General features: G+C 31.0%; 1 protein-coding gene across 1 annotated transcript; it reads left to right on the forward strand.

The window, feature by feature from the left end:
* Positions 1 to 5,211: 5,211 nt before the first annotated feature.
* On the forward strand, positions 5,212 to 18,080 carry LOC136977928 (protein ABHD14A-like). The gene is made up of 4 exons (XM_067273545.1): positions 5,212 to 5,464; positions 14,965 to 15,133; positions 16,927 to 17,156; positions 17,225 to 18,080. The coding sequence occupies exons 1-4, from the start codon at positions 5,237 to 5,239 to the stop codon at positions 17,414 to 17,416; spliced, it is 819 nt and encodes a 272-aa protein (XP_067129646.1). The 5' UTR covers positions 5,212 to 5,236; the 3' UTR covers positions 17,417 to 18,080.

Here is an 18,080-nt window from a genome sequence, read left to right on the forward strand (position 1 = left end):
ACTATACAATTACCATTTTGTACTGCTACATTGGAGTCAATACGTATGTATTTTTCAATGATTGTCTATAAAATATTTTAATTATTTTTAACATACAAATATTAAGTATGTTTTTTATAAAAATTTCTATTATTGGATACCTATTTAACAAACATTTTTAACAGTATTATTAATAAATCAATTACAAAAATTTTATAGAATTTTTTTTTTGTATAAGAATGTTTGTACATTTAAATAAAATGTAACTGTAAGTAATAAATTTGTTATTAAATTTTACATAAAAATAATTTTTTGTTTATGTTTTGGTAATAGGTAAAATTGAATAGTTAAAAAAAATAATTTCTACTTATTAAGTATATAACTGGATAGAAGAGCTTCTGAAAATTACCTTATGCTTGAATTTTTATTGTATATACATACCCTCTATACCTAAGAGATTGGTATATGGTAGTTTAACTAGTACCATAATATTTTGTTCCCACATGTGGCCGAATGGATAAAACCACTAAACATTAATAGTTTGTAGTCTGTTATAGGCTGGCCAAATAATTTTTTTTCCTTCATGTGTTTAACATCTAAATAGGGGACAGCTTCCCCATAAAGTCCTAAATTCCAGGAAGTGCATTATCCCAAGTTTTGCATTTGTATTAGCTTATTTCATTAATCCAGTTAAATCTAATTCAATGTTTTGTCCAATGGCCTATTCTGCATAGTACTGGATTTAAGTTTTCTTTTAAATTTTAAGAAAAAAAAGAATTAATTTGTTATTGAATGTTTATATTTAAAATTGATTCAATCAATGATATAATGAAACTATTAATTTTATAAAGTTGATATTTTAGAATTGCTTGTGTACAGTATTCATTTTTTTGGGAGTAATTAATTACATACATATGTTTAATAGTACTTTTTAAGTTCATTATTATTTAGACAATACTATGTTTGAAAATTTGATTATACAGGGTGGACCAAAAAGAATATATGTATTTCAAACTGATATATTTAGTAAACTATCGATAGTAGCGGTGTGCTGCGGGTATCGGAGGAACGAGTGCATTGTCTAGTTTGTGTCCATGTCCACCAGATGTCAGTTGTGCTTGGTTACAATGACGTATTCACAGTTGTTGTAAAATGGCTACGCCACAGCACAAAAGCTTTTGTATTCTTGAGCTTCTGAAGTGTAATTCCGTGATTACATTGCAAAGATGTTTCCGGTTGAGGTACCAAATTGATCCTCTGAATGGATGGAACATTCGCAGATGGTACCGTCAGTTTGTTGACACAGGTTGTGTATGTAAAGGAAAGAGTCCTGGCCGCCCTCGTGTATCTGAAGAAAATGTCGCACGGATTCAAGCTGCTTACCAACGTAGCCCTTCAAAATCAACACGTCGTGCCAGTCGGGAATTGCAGCTGCCTAAAACAACAGTTTGGCGTGTTTTGAGACGCAGGTTAGTTATGAAGCCGTACAAGTTACAGCTGTTACAGGCTCTGAATAATGATGACAAACATAAACGTGTGGAATTTACTGGCCAGATTCAGGATGTTATTGACAATGATAACAATTTCTCAGAACGGATCGTGTTCAGTGATGAAGCATGTTTTCACCTTAGTGGGAAGGAGAACAAACAGAATGTTAGAATTTGGGGCCTACAGAACCCACATGTGCAAATCGAACATTGTCGAGATTCACCTAAAGTGAATGTGTTTTGTGCTATATCATGCTCATCTGTTTACGGCCTTTTTTTCTTTGATGGAAACACGGTTAACGGTCCGCAGTATCTTCATATGTTGCAAAACTGGTTGTTTCCGAGGCTGAACAAGGACAACCTCATTTTTCAACAAGACAGGGCACCCCCTCACTGGAATCGTCAAGTTCGTCAGTTTCTGAATGAAACTCTTCCGAACCGTTGGATTGGACGTCAAGGAGCTGACGATTTAGCACTTTTCAGCTGGCCTCCACGGTCACCGGATTTGACGCCGTGTGATTTCTTCCTGTGGGGTTTCATCAAGGACACCGTCTATGTTCCTCCACTACCACAGAACCTCGATGAGTTGAAGAACCGGATCCGTACTGCCATTACATCAGTGACACCGGGCATGCTTAGTCAAGTATGGCAGGAATTTGAGTATCGGTGTGACATTGTTCGTGTCGCTGGTGGAGGACATATTGAACACCTGTAATCTAAACTAGAGAGTTTCATAAATATGTGTCCCAAGTTCCATAGTTGTATGTCTTACAGTTTATTAAATATATCAGTTTGAAATACGTATATTCTTTTTGGTCCACCCTGTATAATTTGTGAAAAATTCCATAATTAAAATTCTCATTTGGATTCAAATAGATTAATAATGCTTTAATAGTAATTAAATGTTTAAATTTTACAAAGTATTAAAACTAAACATATTTATTTTTTGTTATAAATTTTTATATGTATAAAATAAAGATAATTATGAAAATACATTGTGACTACAAAATAAAGAACAGACAGAAATTTGAACTTCCTCAAACTTTGATAGTTTTTGTTGTCAATTTATATTTTAATTTATCATATGCTATTTTTGTAGTCTTTAAATTATTATTCATTGAAATGATTTATACAAAAATACCTGTTCGAAATGGAACACAACATTACGGAGATTTTCCTTTTTGTCTAGAGTTGTGCTTTCTGGATTAATAAAAACATAAGTTGAAAATATGAGAACTCATTTAGAACATATTTTGTGTTTCAATGACATGAAAACACTAAAATGTGTAAGTGCACAGAGAAAAACTGTAAAAACACAATACTCACAAAATGAGTTTCGATTGTCCCTATTCACAAAGACATTGCTAATCAACACTGAATTTATTTCAAACAATAAACAATGCTATTTTATTGCAAGTATCAATTTTAAAAAATATAAAATAAAATAGCACAATAAGCATCGTACAAAATGAGTATACAAGGTAGGCCTCACCAGAGAAGCACATGATTGGAAAATTGCATAAGACCACGCACTGAAAGAAACTGCTCATATACACATTGTAATAACAAGTTTTAATTATTTATTATATATATATATTTTTTAAATCTAATTTCTTGGCTGGATGGTGAAACGTAGGTTTAGCGAAATCCCAAAGTAATACGATTAAGTGATTCCAGATATGCTTTGCACTCCACTCTCAACCTTTATACCTTTTGTACCCGTATTACCGTCGGAGGCGGTCGTTTTGAACATGTACTGTAGCAAAATAAAGCTAACTGTTTTTGTATTCATTTATGCAATGTTCGTTTTTATTTTTAGTCAGCAATTTTTTTGTACGCTTTGTTATAGTAGAAAAGGTATGCTCGTGCATTGCGTGCATTCTCATGACGTCATATTCGATGGATTGAATCATTGGCAGTCAGACTCAATGTGTTACAATGGTAGTTTTAACAGACTTATTTAAACATAGTCCTAGATTAAAATATATACCGTAGACTTATTAATATCATACACATTACTGGTATATAAAAGTTTTTTTAATATAATATTATGACTGTTTTTTCATAAAACATAATAAAACCTTTATTATTTTATATGATATAATTAGGGACGTCTCGATACCACAAAAGTATCAATACCGATATCGGTATAGGTATCGATCTTAAAGATACCAGCAATATCTGCATCAGGTATCTTGCCGGCTGTTGCTGTTCAGTCTGTGGCTTGATTTTGAAACGTTTTGTGTAATTGAAACTTTTAATTTTAACATAAACAACATGCTTTATTCTAGTTAGTTATTATTAACAAATTAAAACTGATTTCTAATATAACCTAAATGTTACCAAAACTGTATCAATTGATTTGAGATTTTAATACATATTCAAGTTTTTCAAATAATTGGCAAATTATAAATAGTAATCTGAACTCTAAGCATATTTTACATAGATTCTGAAAATGAAATTTGACGTAATAAGTTTATTGATTTTTGGTCATTTTAATATGTTTTATATAAGTTAACCAAAAATAGTGTAAGATTTGGTTTCGGATTTGGATTTAGCTGCAAAATCTAATTTCGGCCGGATCTTACCTGTCTGCGAAAAATTAACGATACCAGATTCCATATCCGAAGGAAAGTGTCGGTATCGGCATTATCGGGATATAAAATATAACATTCAAATTTTTAACACTAAATACGCGTTTTATATACAGTATTATGCCAAAAAGTTGAAATTGTAAATCGGTTTTGCATCAGAAATCAAAATTTTTGTGTACAAAGCATAAATAAATTATTATCAAATAATAATTATGTTTTAAACTGGTAACTAAAATAAACAATAAAAATATAACAGATTAAAAAAAATAACAAACTATAAAATGCGCATAATTTGTATTTTTCTATTCAATTGCGATAAGTGAATGATTTATTTTTAAACACACCAGTGACAGAACAGGAAAAAAAACACGGAACACTGGTCGTGGGTTCGGCGTCTGACAAACGTGGAGTTTTCCGGTTTTTTCACGTGTCTAATATCTAAAGGCCAAGTTCCCATTGAAAATCCTCTCGTAAGGTACCCGTATCCCCACGGCAGATTGCCCAGATGAGGTTGTTACTTCATTTTTAATAATTAAAAACTTCATTAATTTTTATTTATTAATTACAGTTTAATTTTAATATTGACCACTCGATACAAACAGGATGTATTCGCTTAGATATATATGACAATTAGATTAATGTGGATTATATTATATATTGTTTATAAAAGTCTGTTGCGCCATTAATTATATTAAGAACAAATTATTTCATAATAAAAATGTAACGTAAATTACGAAATAGTTCGTACATTTAGCAAGTTTATTACTGTAAAGAATTTTGAATTTTTGGATTATTTTTAAGGTAAGGAAGGAAAATAACAGAAGGTTTATAATATCACTAATTATGCGTTATTGTGAGAAAAACGTCATAATTATGCTTCTTAATGAATGGTTGAAGGCACGTATTATCGCGAATACAGTATGGTTAATTATGCATAACATGTAGTTTCAAGCTCACCAATGATTGAAATATTGCAATGGTAGTGTCACGAAGGAGTTGTCACGCAATAAAACTGAGAGAATATCTGAAAACATTCAATATCATGACCTGGTTGTCAACCGTAAATCCGGGAAACCACACACCTGACTCGCAGCTATCCAATAGGGAACCAAATTTTAAAGTTCAAATGTTCTTCCGTTGACGAATTTAGCTCTTTAGCTTGACTACTTGTCTACCATGAAAATTATCTTCCCTAGCAAACGAACGATTTATTTTCTTCCGATTATCATAATTTATATTTTTGTATTGATTAACAGTAAAAAGTTTAGCGAATTTTTCCGACAATTGGTAGAGGAAACCGTTAAACATAAAGAATGGAATTTTAACGAAGTACCTCCGGTTTCTACACAAATTTTGATTCATTCCAGCGATGTGGATGTGAAATCTTATTACGTGCAAGTTAAAGTAAGTAGGAAATAAAATTGAAAATATTAAAAATACTTAACGATATATTATTTTAATGTAATTTATTGAGTGAATAATAATTGCTTTGGAATTATTGTTTACTTAAATTTAAGGAAAAGATAGTATATATGTTGAAAGGAATACGAAGGAAAATCTTCCTATACCTTCCATTTATAATGTTTATAATATAAATCATGCGTATATAACAACGTAATTTTTAAATAGTCTTTCAATAATAGCGTATATGGGAGAGGTAGCTTATAAATACTCAGATTTTCCGTTTAAAGGAAAAATATTAAATATTAAGTTATATATGAAAAAATTTTATAATGATATATTAACTGGAATAGTTATTTCGATATTTATTTTTCTCACGCAATTTCTCATTCAATTTTTTGGTTTGTCACACCAGAACACACACAAAAATAAAATTTAAAGGTTCAACATTCACTAAAATAAAATTGAATATATTAAATTATAGCTTATTTCATTTATTATTATAACCGTATGAGAATATGCAACCCTTTTTATTATTTAAAGCTTACAAATTCAAATATATACAAAAATAAAGAAAATTGTACACTCAACATTTATAATTTATTTAAGAATGAATTTTTATAAGTCTATGAAGTATTTAATGCTATAAATTATCTCGTAGAATATTATATTTTCGTTATTAATTATTAATTTATGCACATTTGGAAAATCATATCTTTCGGTAAATCTTTTAATCTGAATACATTTAACATTATGACATGAAGAGTCGGATTAAGAAAGAAAATGCCTCCTTGCATGAAATTTAAAATATGCCTCTCGCGCCCACTCCTATAACTAAATTTTAAAAATAAAATACACTCCTTCCTTTCTTTTTTAGAGAGTGCCATGTCATTTCATGGATGCTCCTGTGTATGCTTCGTGCTCTATCTGGCCCTGGTGATATCGACTTTATATTAATCAATATATACAAGCATTATAATGTTTATGAGTAACTGATATAATCTGTAACTTAGTATAGACACATACTATAAAATTTGTTAGTACAGTTGTACTCAAACTATAGTATATTTATAAGTTTAAGAACGTAGTGACCATGAAACAATTTACTGGGGAGACAATCTAGAAAAATCTTTCATCTCAATAAATATTAATTTCCTGTTCGTCTCATGTCTATATCTGAATGTTTTTAACAGCTTGGAAGTAAGATATTTACGAGAAGGAATGAAATAATACGATAACAACACGATGGACGCAGGAACATCTGCGAACATGCCGGAGAGTGAGTGGATAGCAGCGGCGCACAGACCGGCAGATTCGCCAAACGGCCCGTCGAGACTCGTTCGACGCGGCACGTGAATGCCGTCAACAGATGCATCTGTGTTCACCCAAACCATTCGCAGCAGGTTGCCTGAAATCGGATTGCACACAAGGCAACCAGCAACGGAGGTGCCAATAATCACTCGACACAGGGCTGCACGCCTAGCGTGGTGATGTCGTCATCGCTGAATGGCATCGGTATTGTTTACGGATGAATCCCCTTCTGTCTGTGGAGGAACGACGGCCGTGGATGTGTGTGGCGATATCGTGGGGGCGATCTACGTGCCAGCGTCACACCAGCCCCACACTGGTCATCATTTTTTGGAGGCATCACGTTCGATCGTGGCCCATGTGCAGTCATGGGCTTGTGGTTCGGCCAGTGGCGCAGGCCGCACTCGACACGGTGTTCCAGCAAGACAATGCCCGACTGCACGTCGTACAGCCTGAACGGAATTCACATCCTTCTCTGGCCGGCATCCTCGTCGGATTTCTCCCATCGAACACCTTTGGTACCTCGTCCGACATGAGGTGCATCGGAGACCACCGCCAAATACCATAGACTACATGCGCGCCGCAGTGGACGCAGCTTGGCAAGGGATACCTCGGGCAACTATTAATCGCTTCGTTGATAGTATGCCTCACCGTATAGCTGCCCGTGAGGACCATATTCGTTACTGAATAAACAGGTCTATGCATATTTTTGTTTGTTCATTTGCATATCTCTGTCACTTCTACGATCTTGCAATGTGGCTACGCGCATTCCTTCGTGGTGTTGCAATTTCACTTTTGAGTAGTGTAATTTAAATGTACTTAGCTACACAATATTAATTTAAGTATGAAAGCCGTCCTATGGGAAAAGAATGGCAAATTTTCTTGACATTTTTACATGAAGAAATTATAGTGATAAACATTGGATTAAATGAAGTTTATTTCAAAAATAATTTGTGAAATTATTATTTTAAAATATGTCAGGTTGTAAAGATAAAATTTAGACATTTAAAAAGAAATTTATTAACAATTAACTCAACAACGGTTATAATTTAGCGTGGAAAGTAATCACTATTAATATCAAATCTCGCTAACTTTGCTTAACTTTCAATCCCGTGAACATGGAATGATGGATTTTTCTTTGAAGAAAGTCTCGAGCGTTGTTCTCACATGGATATTGTCATTTAACTGTATGTTGGATATACACTTCTTCAAGGCGCGAAATAGATGATAATCAGTTGGCGCCAAATCTTGGCTGTTAGGTGGATGAGGCAGAACCTCCCGGCCTAGACTGACCAGTTTCTCTAAAATCAACTTTGCTCTTCGAGCATTGTTTGGTGGTATCGGACTGCCAAGTTTTGGAGCGTATGTGAACGCTCAAGTCGTTGTGCTAATTCTCTGGTGGTTAATCGCGGATTTTGTCTACAGTTGCAGGAGAACGTCATAATCAACGGTGAAATCGCTGCCTGGATGGCGTTTATCTTAAAGCGAGAAATCTCCATCCTTGAATTTGTTGAAGCAATTGTAGCACGTCTGTCCGTTGACTGTGTCTTCGCCAAATGTCTTGTAGATGAGGTCATAAGCTCTCGTTGCGTTATGGCTTTGCTGTTGCTCCATCACTTTTGAAGTGATGGAGAAACAGTACGCGAATATGTTCTTTTGAAAGTTTCGTATTGTCAGACATTACTGATACTTCTATTTCTAATGAAATGCTCCCCTGGTTATTCTACTTATATACGCAAATCGTTACGTTCTAAAACATTTTTTCCAGTCGTTCCTAGGAAAAATCAAAATGCCTGAATTTCACATTTACAACCGGATATAAACAAACAAAGAATTAAAGTTAACGGTTTTGTACCTGATTAACCTGATTTGCTATGGTCTATTTTATTTTTTACTCCATAAAATTATTTACTAAATAAATAAATAATTTTTACAAGTTTTACTTGATTATTTATTTGATGATCAAGCACCATAACTTATTCTTATTCATCTAAACTGATTCAAAAACAACAGCAGTTATTGATTAGATAGGACCTACAATGCAAAAAAGAAATAATAATAAAAAATAAGAAATATGGAGGCTTTTTCTTTTTTATTAGATGTTTAAATATATAAGCATAAATTAAAATATTTTAAAATTTGTTTAACTTTATTCTCTATATTTCCTAATAGTTATCCCCCCAAATAAATACCAAATCCGTCCCTTTAGTACATAAAACACTATTTATTTACATTTAGTACATTTTAAAATCTGTATTATGAACTAATTGAGCACTAAATATATACCTGCCTTAAACGAAATTATTCTTTTCTTATAGAATGCTTATTGAAAAGTTATATTTAAGCTTAATAGTTTTAAATTTTACTGTTTAATTACCGTAACTTGTGCTTATTTATGTTTAATATTATTTTTGTAGTTTTTAGTGCAATCAATAAATGAGTCACTTACCGTATGCATATATACAGAATATCTGAGGTTTATGTATAGATTGTTGGATCCAGTTTAGTACAGTAAAACCTGTCTATGGCGACCACCCATGATTCCTTCAAAAAGTGGTCTTTTAGACAGGTGGTCGTCCAATACAGGTGGTGCTGTAATACCGTATTTCCGTACGTATTTTGCGCACTTTTTAGCCATTTCTGCTAAGCAAAACTCGAGGTGAGCAAAAAGAAACGAATTTTTAAAACGATAGAGCTATATTGGTATTGTATTTTATTCTTATAGAATAACTCGATTTACAGGAGTCGTCGTGATTTTATAAGACAGATTTAATACCAATATTTTAAAGATTAATACAATACTCGCATTTTCTCGATTATAATGCGCACTTTCCTTTTTCCAACTTAATTAATTCAACTTGATTTTTTTCGTTCGCTCCTCAGTTACGTGTATTACGTCTTCGATATACAAGCGCGTTGTATCTCTCCATCACTTTGGTTTTCGTTAGTTTAATCTTATTTTAACTTTAAAAATACTGTATTTTTTAATATTTAATATTTTCTTAAATACAATAAGAAAAATTATTAATTAATAATAAAACGATTTTATTTTTTCTCATAATACGATTTTATTATATTCCGCGATTGTCCAATGACAATGGCGGAATCGAAAAGGGAAGGTTGCCTGTAAAACTGATTTTCGCATTAATGCGTTTATTGTTTTTTGAATATTTTGCGTGTGAAAATTACTTGGGTATTATTTTTCGAAAAATATCGTAAAAATAAGGTAGGTTGATACAGAAACTATTTATCGCACATGTACTGTATATAAGCGTCAAAATAAATAAATAAAATAAATTTTTATCAAACGATGAGATCAGCCGATTAATTGTATCGTGTACAATATTTTATACCCCTAAGGAATAAACCATTTTCACTTTTTCTGATAACTTTAACCCGATCTTTTAACGACAGCACTTTGCATTTCTTTCATTTTTCGGACAATTTCGAACAAATTGAAATGAATTTCCTTTGTTGTTAGACTAATTCATTAACACCTGCACCTAATTTTAAGGGTGGGTGAAGTGCCCGAGGTGGTTCGAACAAGAGTTTAGACTAATTCATTATATTAGGAAGGGGAAACGTTGTTTAAATGGATTTGAACAATAGTTTAGACCAGATATATTCGTGGAAGTGGTCGCTTATTGCAGTTGTATGTTGTTTCGGACCAAAAATCGATGCCCGCGGTCGCGTTACACAGGTGGTCCTTTAATACGGGTAACTTATACGAAGACTCTATGTATAAACTATTCCGTGTCAGAAATTTTTGCCCCTTTTGATAGGTGCCCGTCGAATGCAGGTGGTCGCCTAAGCAGTTTTTGCTGTATTTAGTAAATCTACGTACTTTTTGAATAAAGAAAATTTGAAATAAAAATTAATAGCGTACTGTAAATCATTTTACAATAATTTATACTTAATATATAATTTTTAAACTACTAATATCTGAATTAGCTTTTATAATGGAAGAATTGTTATGGCATTAATTAATTCACTGATATCAAGTTTAAATCCCATACTTATTATTATTATTATCAAATAGATTTTATATTATGGTATTTTTATGCAGTATTAATGCGTTTTGAATAATGATTTACTTTAATGTTTAATAATGATTAGTTAAAGTTATAAAAATTTCTAAATGAATAATACATGTTTGGCTACGATTTTAATATAGCACAAAAATGATTTGATTATAATTTCGGGAATCTGAACAATGGCAAGTTGATACAATAAATCTGTATTAAAACAATAAACCAAAGGTAGGCAACTAATTTTACGCAAGGACCACTTATCTGCCTCCGCTGGCCATAGAAGTCTGGCAGAGATAATATCTCTTTCTCACCTTCCCAAGTCCACTTGAGAAGGTGAAGAGTTGAAAAACCTTTAAATCTTTGAGAAATTTAAGCTACGGTATACTGATTTTTAGAAAAGTATTGTAACCTATTATTTTATGGTATTGAGATACGTAACAATTATAATAAGTATTGTACTGGAATAAATTTTTGCAAAGTAATAGAATTTGCTAAAATCGCCAATTATCATGTCGATTTTTATCACTGTATTTGTAATAGATCTCTTCAAACTTTAACAGAGTATTTTATGTTCATAAAAATGAAAATTCCATATAAACATCAGTTCGAAAATGCTCCCTTTCCAGGTTACAGAAATTTAAAAGTTCTTTGTGCAGTCGCGCGTAAAGTGTTCCGTTAGATCGGTTACACATAAATATCCGTCATTTTCGAATTAGAATATTAAAGAACACTTAAAATGTCACTTGAAAACATAAACGTCAAAACCATAGATTACTATTAATTTGTATTATGTAAAATTATTTAAATTACAGTTAATTTTAAAATTGCCGTAATTTCGAAAGGAAACATTTTCTGGCTTACGTTTTATACAGATTTTTTTTTTCATTTTTATGACTTATAGAATATGCTGTTAAAATTTGGCGAGACCTTTCAAAAGCATTCTGTATACAGTATTTAAAACTGACAGCAATTTTCAATTTGCTTATCAGTGGCCAAGTGGATGAAACCACTGAACACGTGTCGGTCACGGGTTTGCATCTCATCAACAGGATGGCCACGTGGAGTTTTCCGTGTTTTCTTTACGTGTCGAACACCTAAATAAAGGCTAGTTTTTCATAGTAAAATCCTCTCGAGAGGCACCTCGTTTGGCAGATCGCCCATGTGTTGCGTCGCAGTGTTTCCCAGCCTTCTTGGATTAGCGACACTCTTCGAATTTAATACGATTCCAGCGACACACTATAATTTTTAAAATAAAAATGTTTAAAATAAATTACGGTTAATTTTAAAAAAACTCTGATAATACGGAAGTTAAACTTACGAGACAAAAACTCACAATTTTACAAATAAGCTATAAAAATTACGCATATTGAATACCTCATTCTCCCTTCGGTTGTTCGGTGGTAAAAAGATGAAAGCTAAATTAAATTTTAAAAAAGTGCTTATTCAAAATTCTAAAATATTTAATATTTCCGTGGCACACCGATTGGAAAACACTGCCTAATTCCATCAATCTCGACCATCCAGTTTTCAACTTCGATAAAAAATAAGCTATTTTTATGAAGAGAGATTTGTATTATATAAATATTTGTATTATTTTACATAATACATAAGAGATTTGTATTATATAAATATTACGATTGTATACAATAATAAATTTTAATGAGAATAATTCAAGGGAAATAATATGACTTCTTCTTTGTTATACTGTTGGTATGATCTAAATAACAAATTTATTTAGAAGATATTCGGGTGTTATTTTTATATCTTTTTTTCTAATAATAAACAAAGAATTCATTGATCTGGAAGATGTGTTTTCTAATAAAAGTCGTAAGACAGTCCGCTTTGTTTATGCTATTTAGGCTATATTACAATGGCGCACTCGTACAAAAGACATTTATAATCTTTTCTTTATGTTCATGGCGTTATACAATAATTCGATTTATTGCCTGCTATTCTAGTTTAGCATTCACTTTTGTATCTATTATTTATGGGTAAGATTTCGCGGAAGCTGTAAGAATTATATGATCCGGATTTTCTAGTATTATATTAAAATTACTCGTTTTATATAATATCATGTTAACTTTAGGACATCGTTCATCATCTGAAAGTCGTGATAATCTTTTGCCAAATTTGATTTAGGCTAGACCTAAAATACAGTGGAGCCTGGTTAACTAGAAGTCATTTTCTTTCCCCATTCGTCTAGCATACCACGTTAATTTAAATCAAACGATTAACTTGAAGTCCGAATTTTTTCCCCGACCTATTCAAATTAACCATGTTTCACTGTAATATATAACAATTACTATTATTAATTGTTGTATAAAAAATATCCTGATATTAAGGTGGCACCTAGACCTAATTGTTTTTATATTGACGAATGAACATACTGTAGATAATCTTAATTAGATCTAATTATAAGTTGATGAGTAATGGGAAGTTTGAATAAAATAAATTGATCTAAAACAATTATTTTATACGTTGTCTATTATTTCCTGCATAAAAACAAAATTACAGTTTTTAAAATAAATACTATAAAGAATTATCTAAATGATAAAAATGACAATAAAGACATATTTATTTCAAGATATAAAATGTCTGCAATAAAAAAATTCCACAATATCATTCAATTATCGATAGTAACTTCTGCCAGTGATCTGGATAATTCAGCATAATTTTAATTAGTGATATAATTTCCACAGCAACAAGTAAAATTAATTATATCAATTTTTAATGTTTATCAATTTTTATCAGCTGCTTTGATCTCATATTTTCATTATCATTTTAATTTTTCTTAATTAAATAGTAAAAATGTTGCTATGCAACGGCCCATGAGAAGAGTTGTAGAAATTTTAGCATTTGTAACATAAATATTTATATAAAATTATTAACATCAATAAAAAGACTGATTAAAAATACAACTCTTAAATTTCTTTAACAGACACAAATCAATAATTAAGACCTTCTCTTAAGAGTACAGGGAGATAGATAATTAGAATCTCAAAAATCATAAATTTATTACAGTTTTAATAATTAATAAACTTAAAATAAGCTTATAAATTAAAGATGTTAGCTTAAAATATATATAAAAAGTCTTTTTATATTCAAAATATTATTTTAAATCTTTTCTTCTAGGAAATAAAAAATGTAAATTATTTATACTGTATTGTATTTAAATTATTTTCTATTATTTTTAGTGATATTGCTATTGATTTTGAATTTTTAATTAGTTATAGGCCTAAAGGAAATCTTGATTCCTTCTATCATTTTTAATAAATTTTCTTTTTTATGTAATATTTTAATTTTTATATATCTTTTTTGATTATTTATGTTAATAATAATAGTTTTATATGTAAGAAATTTTATTTTCTGGAAGATCTTACTATAATCTTTGTTGTTCTACAGAAATTTACTCTTACTTATGAATTATATATATTATGAAAATTATTGATTAAATAAATGATGAAATAATTAATGAAACTAAATGATCGATTTAACTTTCATAATTTAATTTTAATATATAGGCCTATTATAAATTATACCTATAAAATTTACTTTTACAACTAGTCTTTATCTGAACATGATTTTCCAGTTGCATTCACATAAAACTGCTTACTTTCTAAAAATATTTGGGCTTAAAAATCTTTACTTTATTCACATCTATTTACTGTGTATTTCCTGTAGCTTATATTCTAATTAACTAGGCAAATACAGTCGACACTTCTAATAAAAACAACCTCTCAACAACGGCCATTTTTCAGGAGCTTCTCTTCGAACCATTCTGGTTTAAAGAGAAGCTCCATACAAAAGCATACAAAATAACCTCCGAACAACGACCATTTTTGTTTTCGTCAGTGGTCGTTGTTGAAAGATTTGATCGCCATATGAGTTTAAAGTTTTACAATTGTAAAATTTATAAAATTTATTTTAAAAAGGCAGTAATTCCATAAGAATTTACGATTATAATTTACTTTCAAGATGGAAAATGTTTGTTTTTATAGAATTTATCTGACCGATGGAAAATTCTGTATAGTTTTTTACTTTAAGTTATAAATTAAAAATTGAGATAAAATTAATGTTTTCGTGTTCGTCAATTTTTTGACGAATTAAATAATAATAAAAGCTTGTTAAATTGACTTTCAAGATAATATACTTGCATATTTGTAGCATTTTAACATCTACTGCTTAGAGTCATTGTCTGTTCCGTGGTCGGAAATAAAGAAACACGTTTTACTTCTCCATGGCTCAACATTTTCTGCTAATACTTGGGAATATTATGGAACTTTACAGTTATTGGCTGTCTGGGGATATCGAGCTTTAGCCATTGATTTACCCGGTAAGATTCATTATATTTAAATTCTAAAATGTCCGTAAATTACGTAACGAAGAAATGGTGAGAGAATAAGCAAGTAATCGTTACGACGCATTACAAAGGAGTGGGGCACATACAAAAACGTTATGCATTGCTAGGGTCTTGGGTAGAAGAATGATTTATTTTTGTTTCTGAAATGTTACAAAGTAAACCGTACTGTTTACGTCGCTACTCTGTACGTTACATATGTAATTAATAAAAAATCGTAGCGTTCTGTACTCCGTGCTGTGTATTATTCCTTAGTACAATTATGAGGTTGATCGAGGATATAGGTTACATAATCTTGGGGTAGGTATGTGGGACAGCGTTATTTAGTGTTACAGGGGACTGAAAAGTATAAAAATATTGTTACGTAATTTACGAACGATCCCATAGTCGATATTTTATAAAATAATTTTAAAATGTGCTGGTAGTATTATAGTAAGTTACTTGTTTACAACAATATTTCTAGAAGTATTAGGTATAAACAATTTAGCAGTTTTCGTTCTTTTTCTTCTTTTCTCCGTTTATATAGAGGTTCTTGCCCTCTTGTCTTTTCCTCCGAAAAGTCGTCTTAACTGGTTACGAAAATTACCGAGTGAAGAAATAAGGTTTCTATTGCTGCCTGTAAAGTTGGGATGACGCGAAAGTCCCGTGCTCTTTGCAGTGTTGGGACACTCAAATTACATGAAATGTCAACACTTAACACCAGCTTACTGCTGGTGTGTTACGTATTGACGTCTTATCTTAATTGACGTTTACTACAAACTTAAAATCCCCGGCTTTATTGCATCCATATATTTAACCGCAAACGTTCCCTTATGATGTCGTTTTCCTGCCGTACTCATTTCTATCTTCTTCCGGTATTCTGTTCTCTTCGCTTGGTGTCCTTTGCTTTGTTTATACCTAAACTCCATTAACTCCGCATACCAGTTTATCGCTCAACTGTCCAATAAGCCTTGTTTTATATGTCTTGAATACTTCTATATATCCTACTTTCTATGACTAATTTAAACACAGCTCTCTCCGAAAAGTATTTAGCATCTGCACATTCTATATCTTCATATGCTACAACGTCTGTTTTGACCTTCTTTTTCTCCTCATCTGCCTTCAATTCTACCGACAGCCGTCTCCGTATTTTCCTTAATGCCCTTTTCTCTTCCATCTTTACTACTGTTAAGTCTGGCAACAAATCCACTTCAGTATTGCTGTCTTGTCCTCTACGCCATTTCACAGCTAACCAAGAGGCGGTCGTTTAAACTAATGACCACTAGATTCAAATCGCCGTCCCGAACTATTAAATCTGCCTGATTAGTAAGGTTCAACCTGTACTTACATGAGGTAAGCGGAAATTCTGCTATGAAAATATCCTGCCAGGTATATGTGCATTTGTATTTATCTGTTTGCTATTATATATTTTTGTGCCTTCAATTAGAACTAGATTTAATGTATTAATATTTAAGAAATCTGATGATCGAAAAAATGTGTTAATTAATAAACAAAATCTATCATTTTACTAGAAATAGTTTTCGAATTACCATAATGTTGGAATAACACTACAGAACTACGAAAAATAATTGTAGTCTGTCAATGTTATCATAATATTTGCATCGCTCTTAAGTCGAATCGACATTAATACATGTGCCAACTTTTTCAACGTTGTGAAATTGTGATTGCCGTTTTTGCATGTTGCTGTCATTTATGTAAAATAGTTATTCATTAACTACATATCTCTTTAAGTAGGAAGGACTGTAATAAATGTTATGGAATTTTTTTAGGTTATGGTAGGAGTTCGAAAGAAGCAATATTATCTCATCAAAAATTAGAATTTTTCGAAGAACTACTTCGAAAATTGCAAGTTAATGATATTGTTATTGTGGCTCCTTCCATAAGTGGATTGTTTGCTGCTCCTTACGTACTCAAGCATAGCTTCCAAGTTGATGGATTGATTACTCTTTCTTCTATTTTTCCTAGTCAAATGAAACTCAATGACTTTGAGCAGTCAAATGTAAGTTTTTCTTAATTTATTAAAATATTTATTTATTATATATAATTTTTGTTCTTTGTAATTTACAGGTACCGATACTATTGATTTACGGAGACAGGGATGATCTAATTGCTAAGAAAATGGCTGAATTTAATAAAAATGCGGACAATATTTGGATAGAAAAATTACCAAATACTGGATCAAATATTTTGCAAGAGAGAACTTTTATTTTTCATAAACTATTATATAATTTTTTGCGCTATTTAGAAAGAAATTCGTAAATAAGATGAATTTTTACCAATCTCATCTTTAAATTATTATTCTTTTCGAGATCGTGATCTATGGGAAGATGAAACTACCCTCGACCGGATAAATTTATCTTTTAAAGGCAATATTACGTGAAAGAAAGTTTCATATTCGAAATTTTATACTCAAAAAATTAGCAACGATGAAAATTACGTAATTTTTAATAATAATAATATTTAAGAACCTGGGATTTTATCGGTTTAAATCCATAGAAACAATATGTGCGAAAATGTCCTTAATGACACACTATTATATTTGTATGAATTTTCTTTTTATAAATTCTCGTAATATGTAATTTAATTTAATTTAGAAAGATTGTTACAACTTTTTGTATGAATATTAGTAAAAAATTAATATATTTGTAATAAATTAATATGTTAAGCGCTGCTCAAAGCGGCATAGCGGCGTGTAAAGAATAAATTGTAGTGACGTGTTTACAGGACGTGTTCTGCAAAACACGAGAAACGCAATTGTAAAAAAAGGTTTTAATTTCTAAATCGAAGAAATTTGCATTGCGAAATATTTGCAGATGTAAATGACATATAGTTTACTGTATGAAAGGCGTTGCCTGGATTACTAGGCATCAAATGCTGGAAAACATGCAAAGAATTCAACGTAATAAAATTACTATTACACAAA

The sequence above is a fragment of the Centruroides vittatus genome, unplaced genomic scaffold (assembly GCF_030686945.1).
Source record: "Centruroides vittatus isolate TY-2023 unplaced genomic scaffold, ASM3068694v2 contig_482, whole genome shotgun sequence".
Classification (NCBI taxonomy): Eukaryota; Metazoa; Arthropoda; class Arachnida; order Scorpiones; family Buthidae; genus Centruroides; species Centruroides vittatus.

Bases quoted from the DNA above. Each gene is read 5' to 3' on its own strand.
- LOC136977928 (XM_067273545.1), top strand. From the start codon at position 5,237: ATGAAAATTATCTTCCCTAGCAAACGAACGATTTATTTTCTTCCGATT. The intron at 15,134-16,926 runs GTAAGATTCATT...GAATTTTTTTAG, and splicing joins TTTAGCCATTGATTTACCCG to GTTATGGTAGGAGTTCGAAA. The intron at 17,157-17,224 runs GTAAGTTTTTCT...TGTAATTTACAG, and splicing joins ATGACTTTGAGCAGTCAAAT to GTACCGATACTATTGATTTA.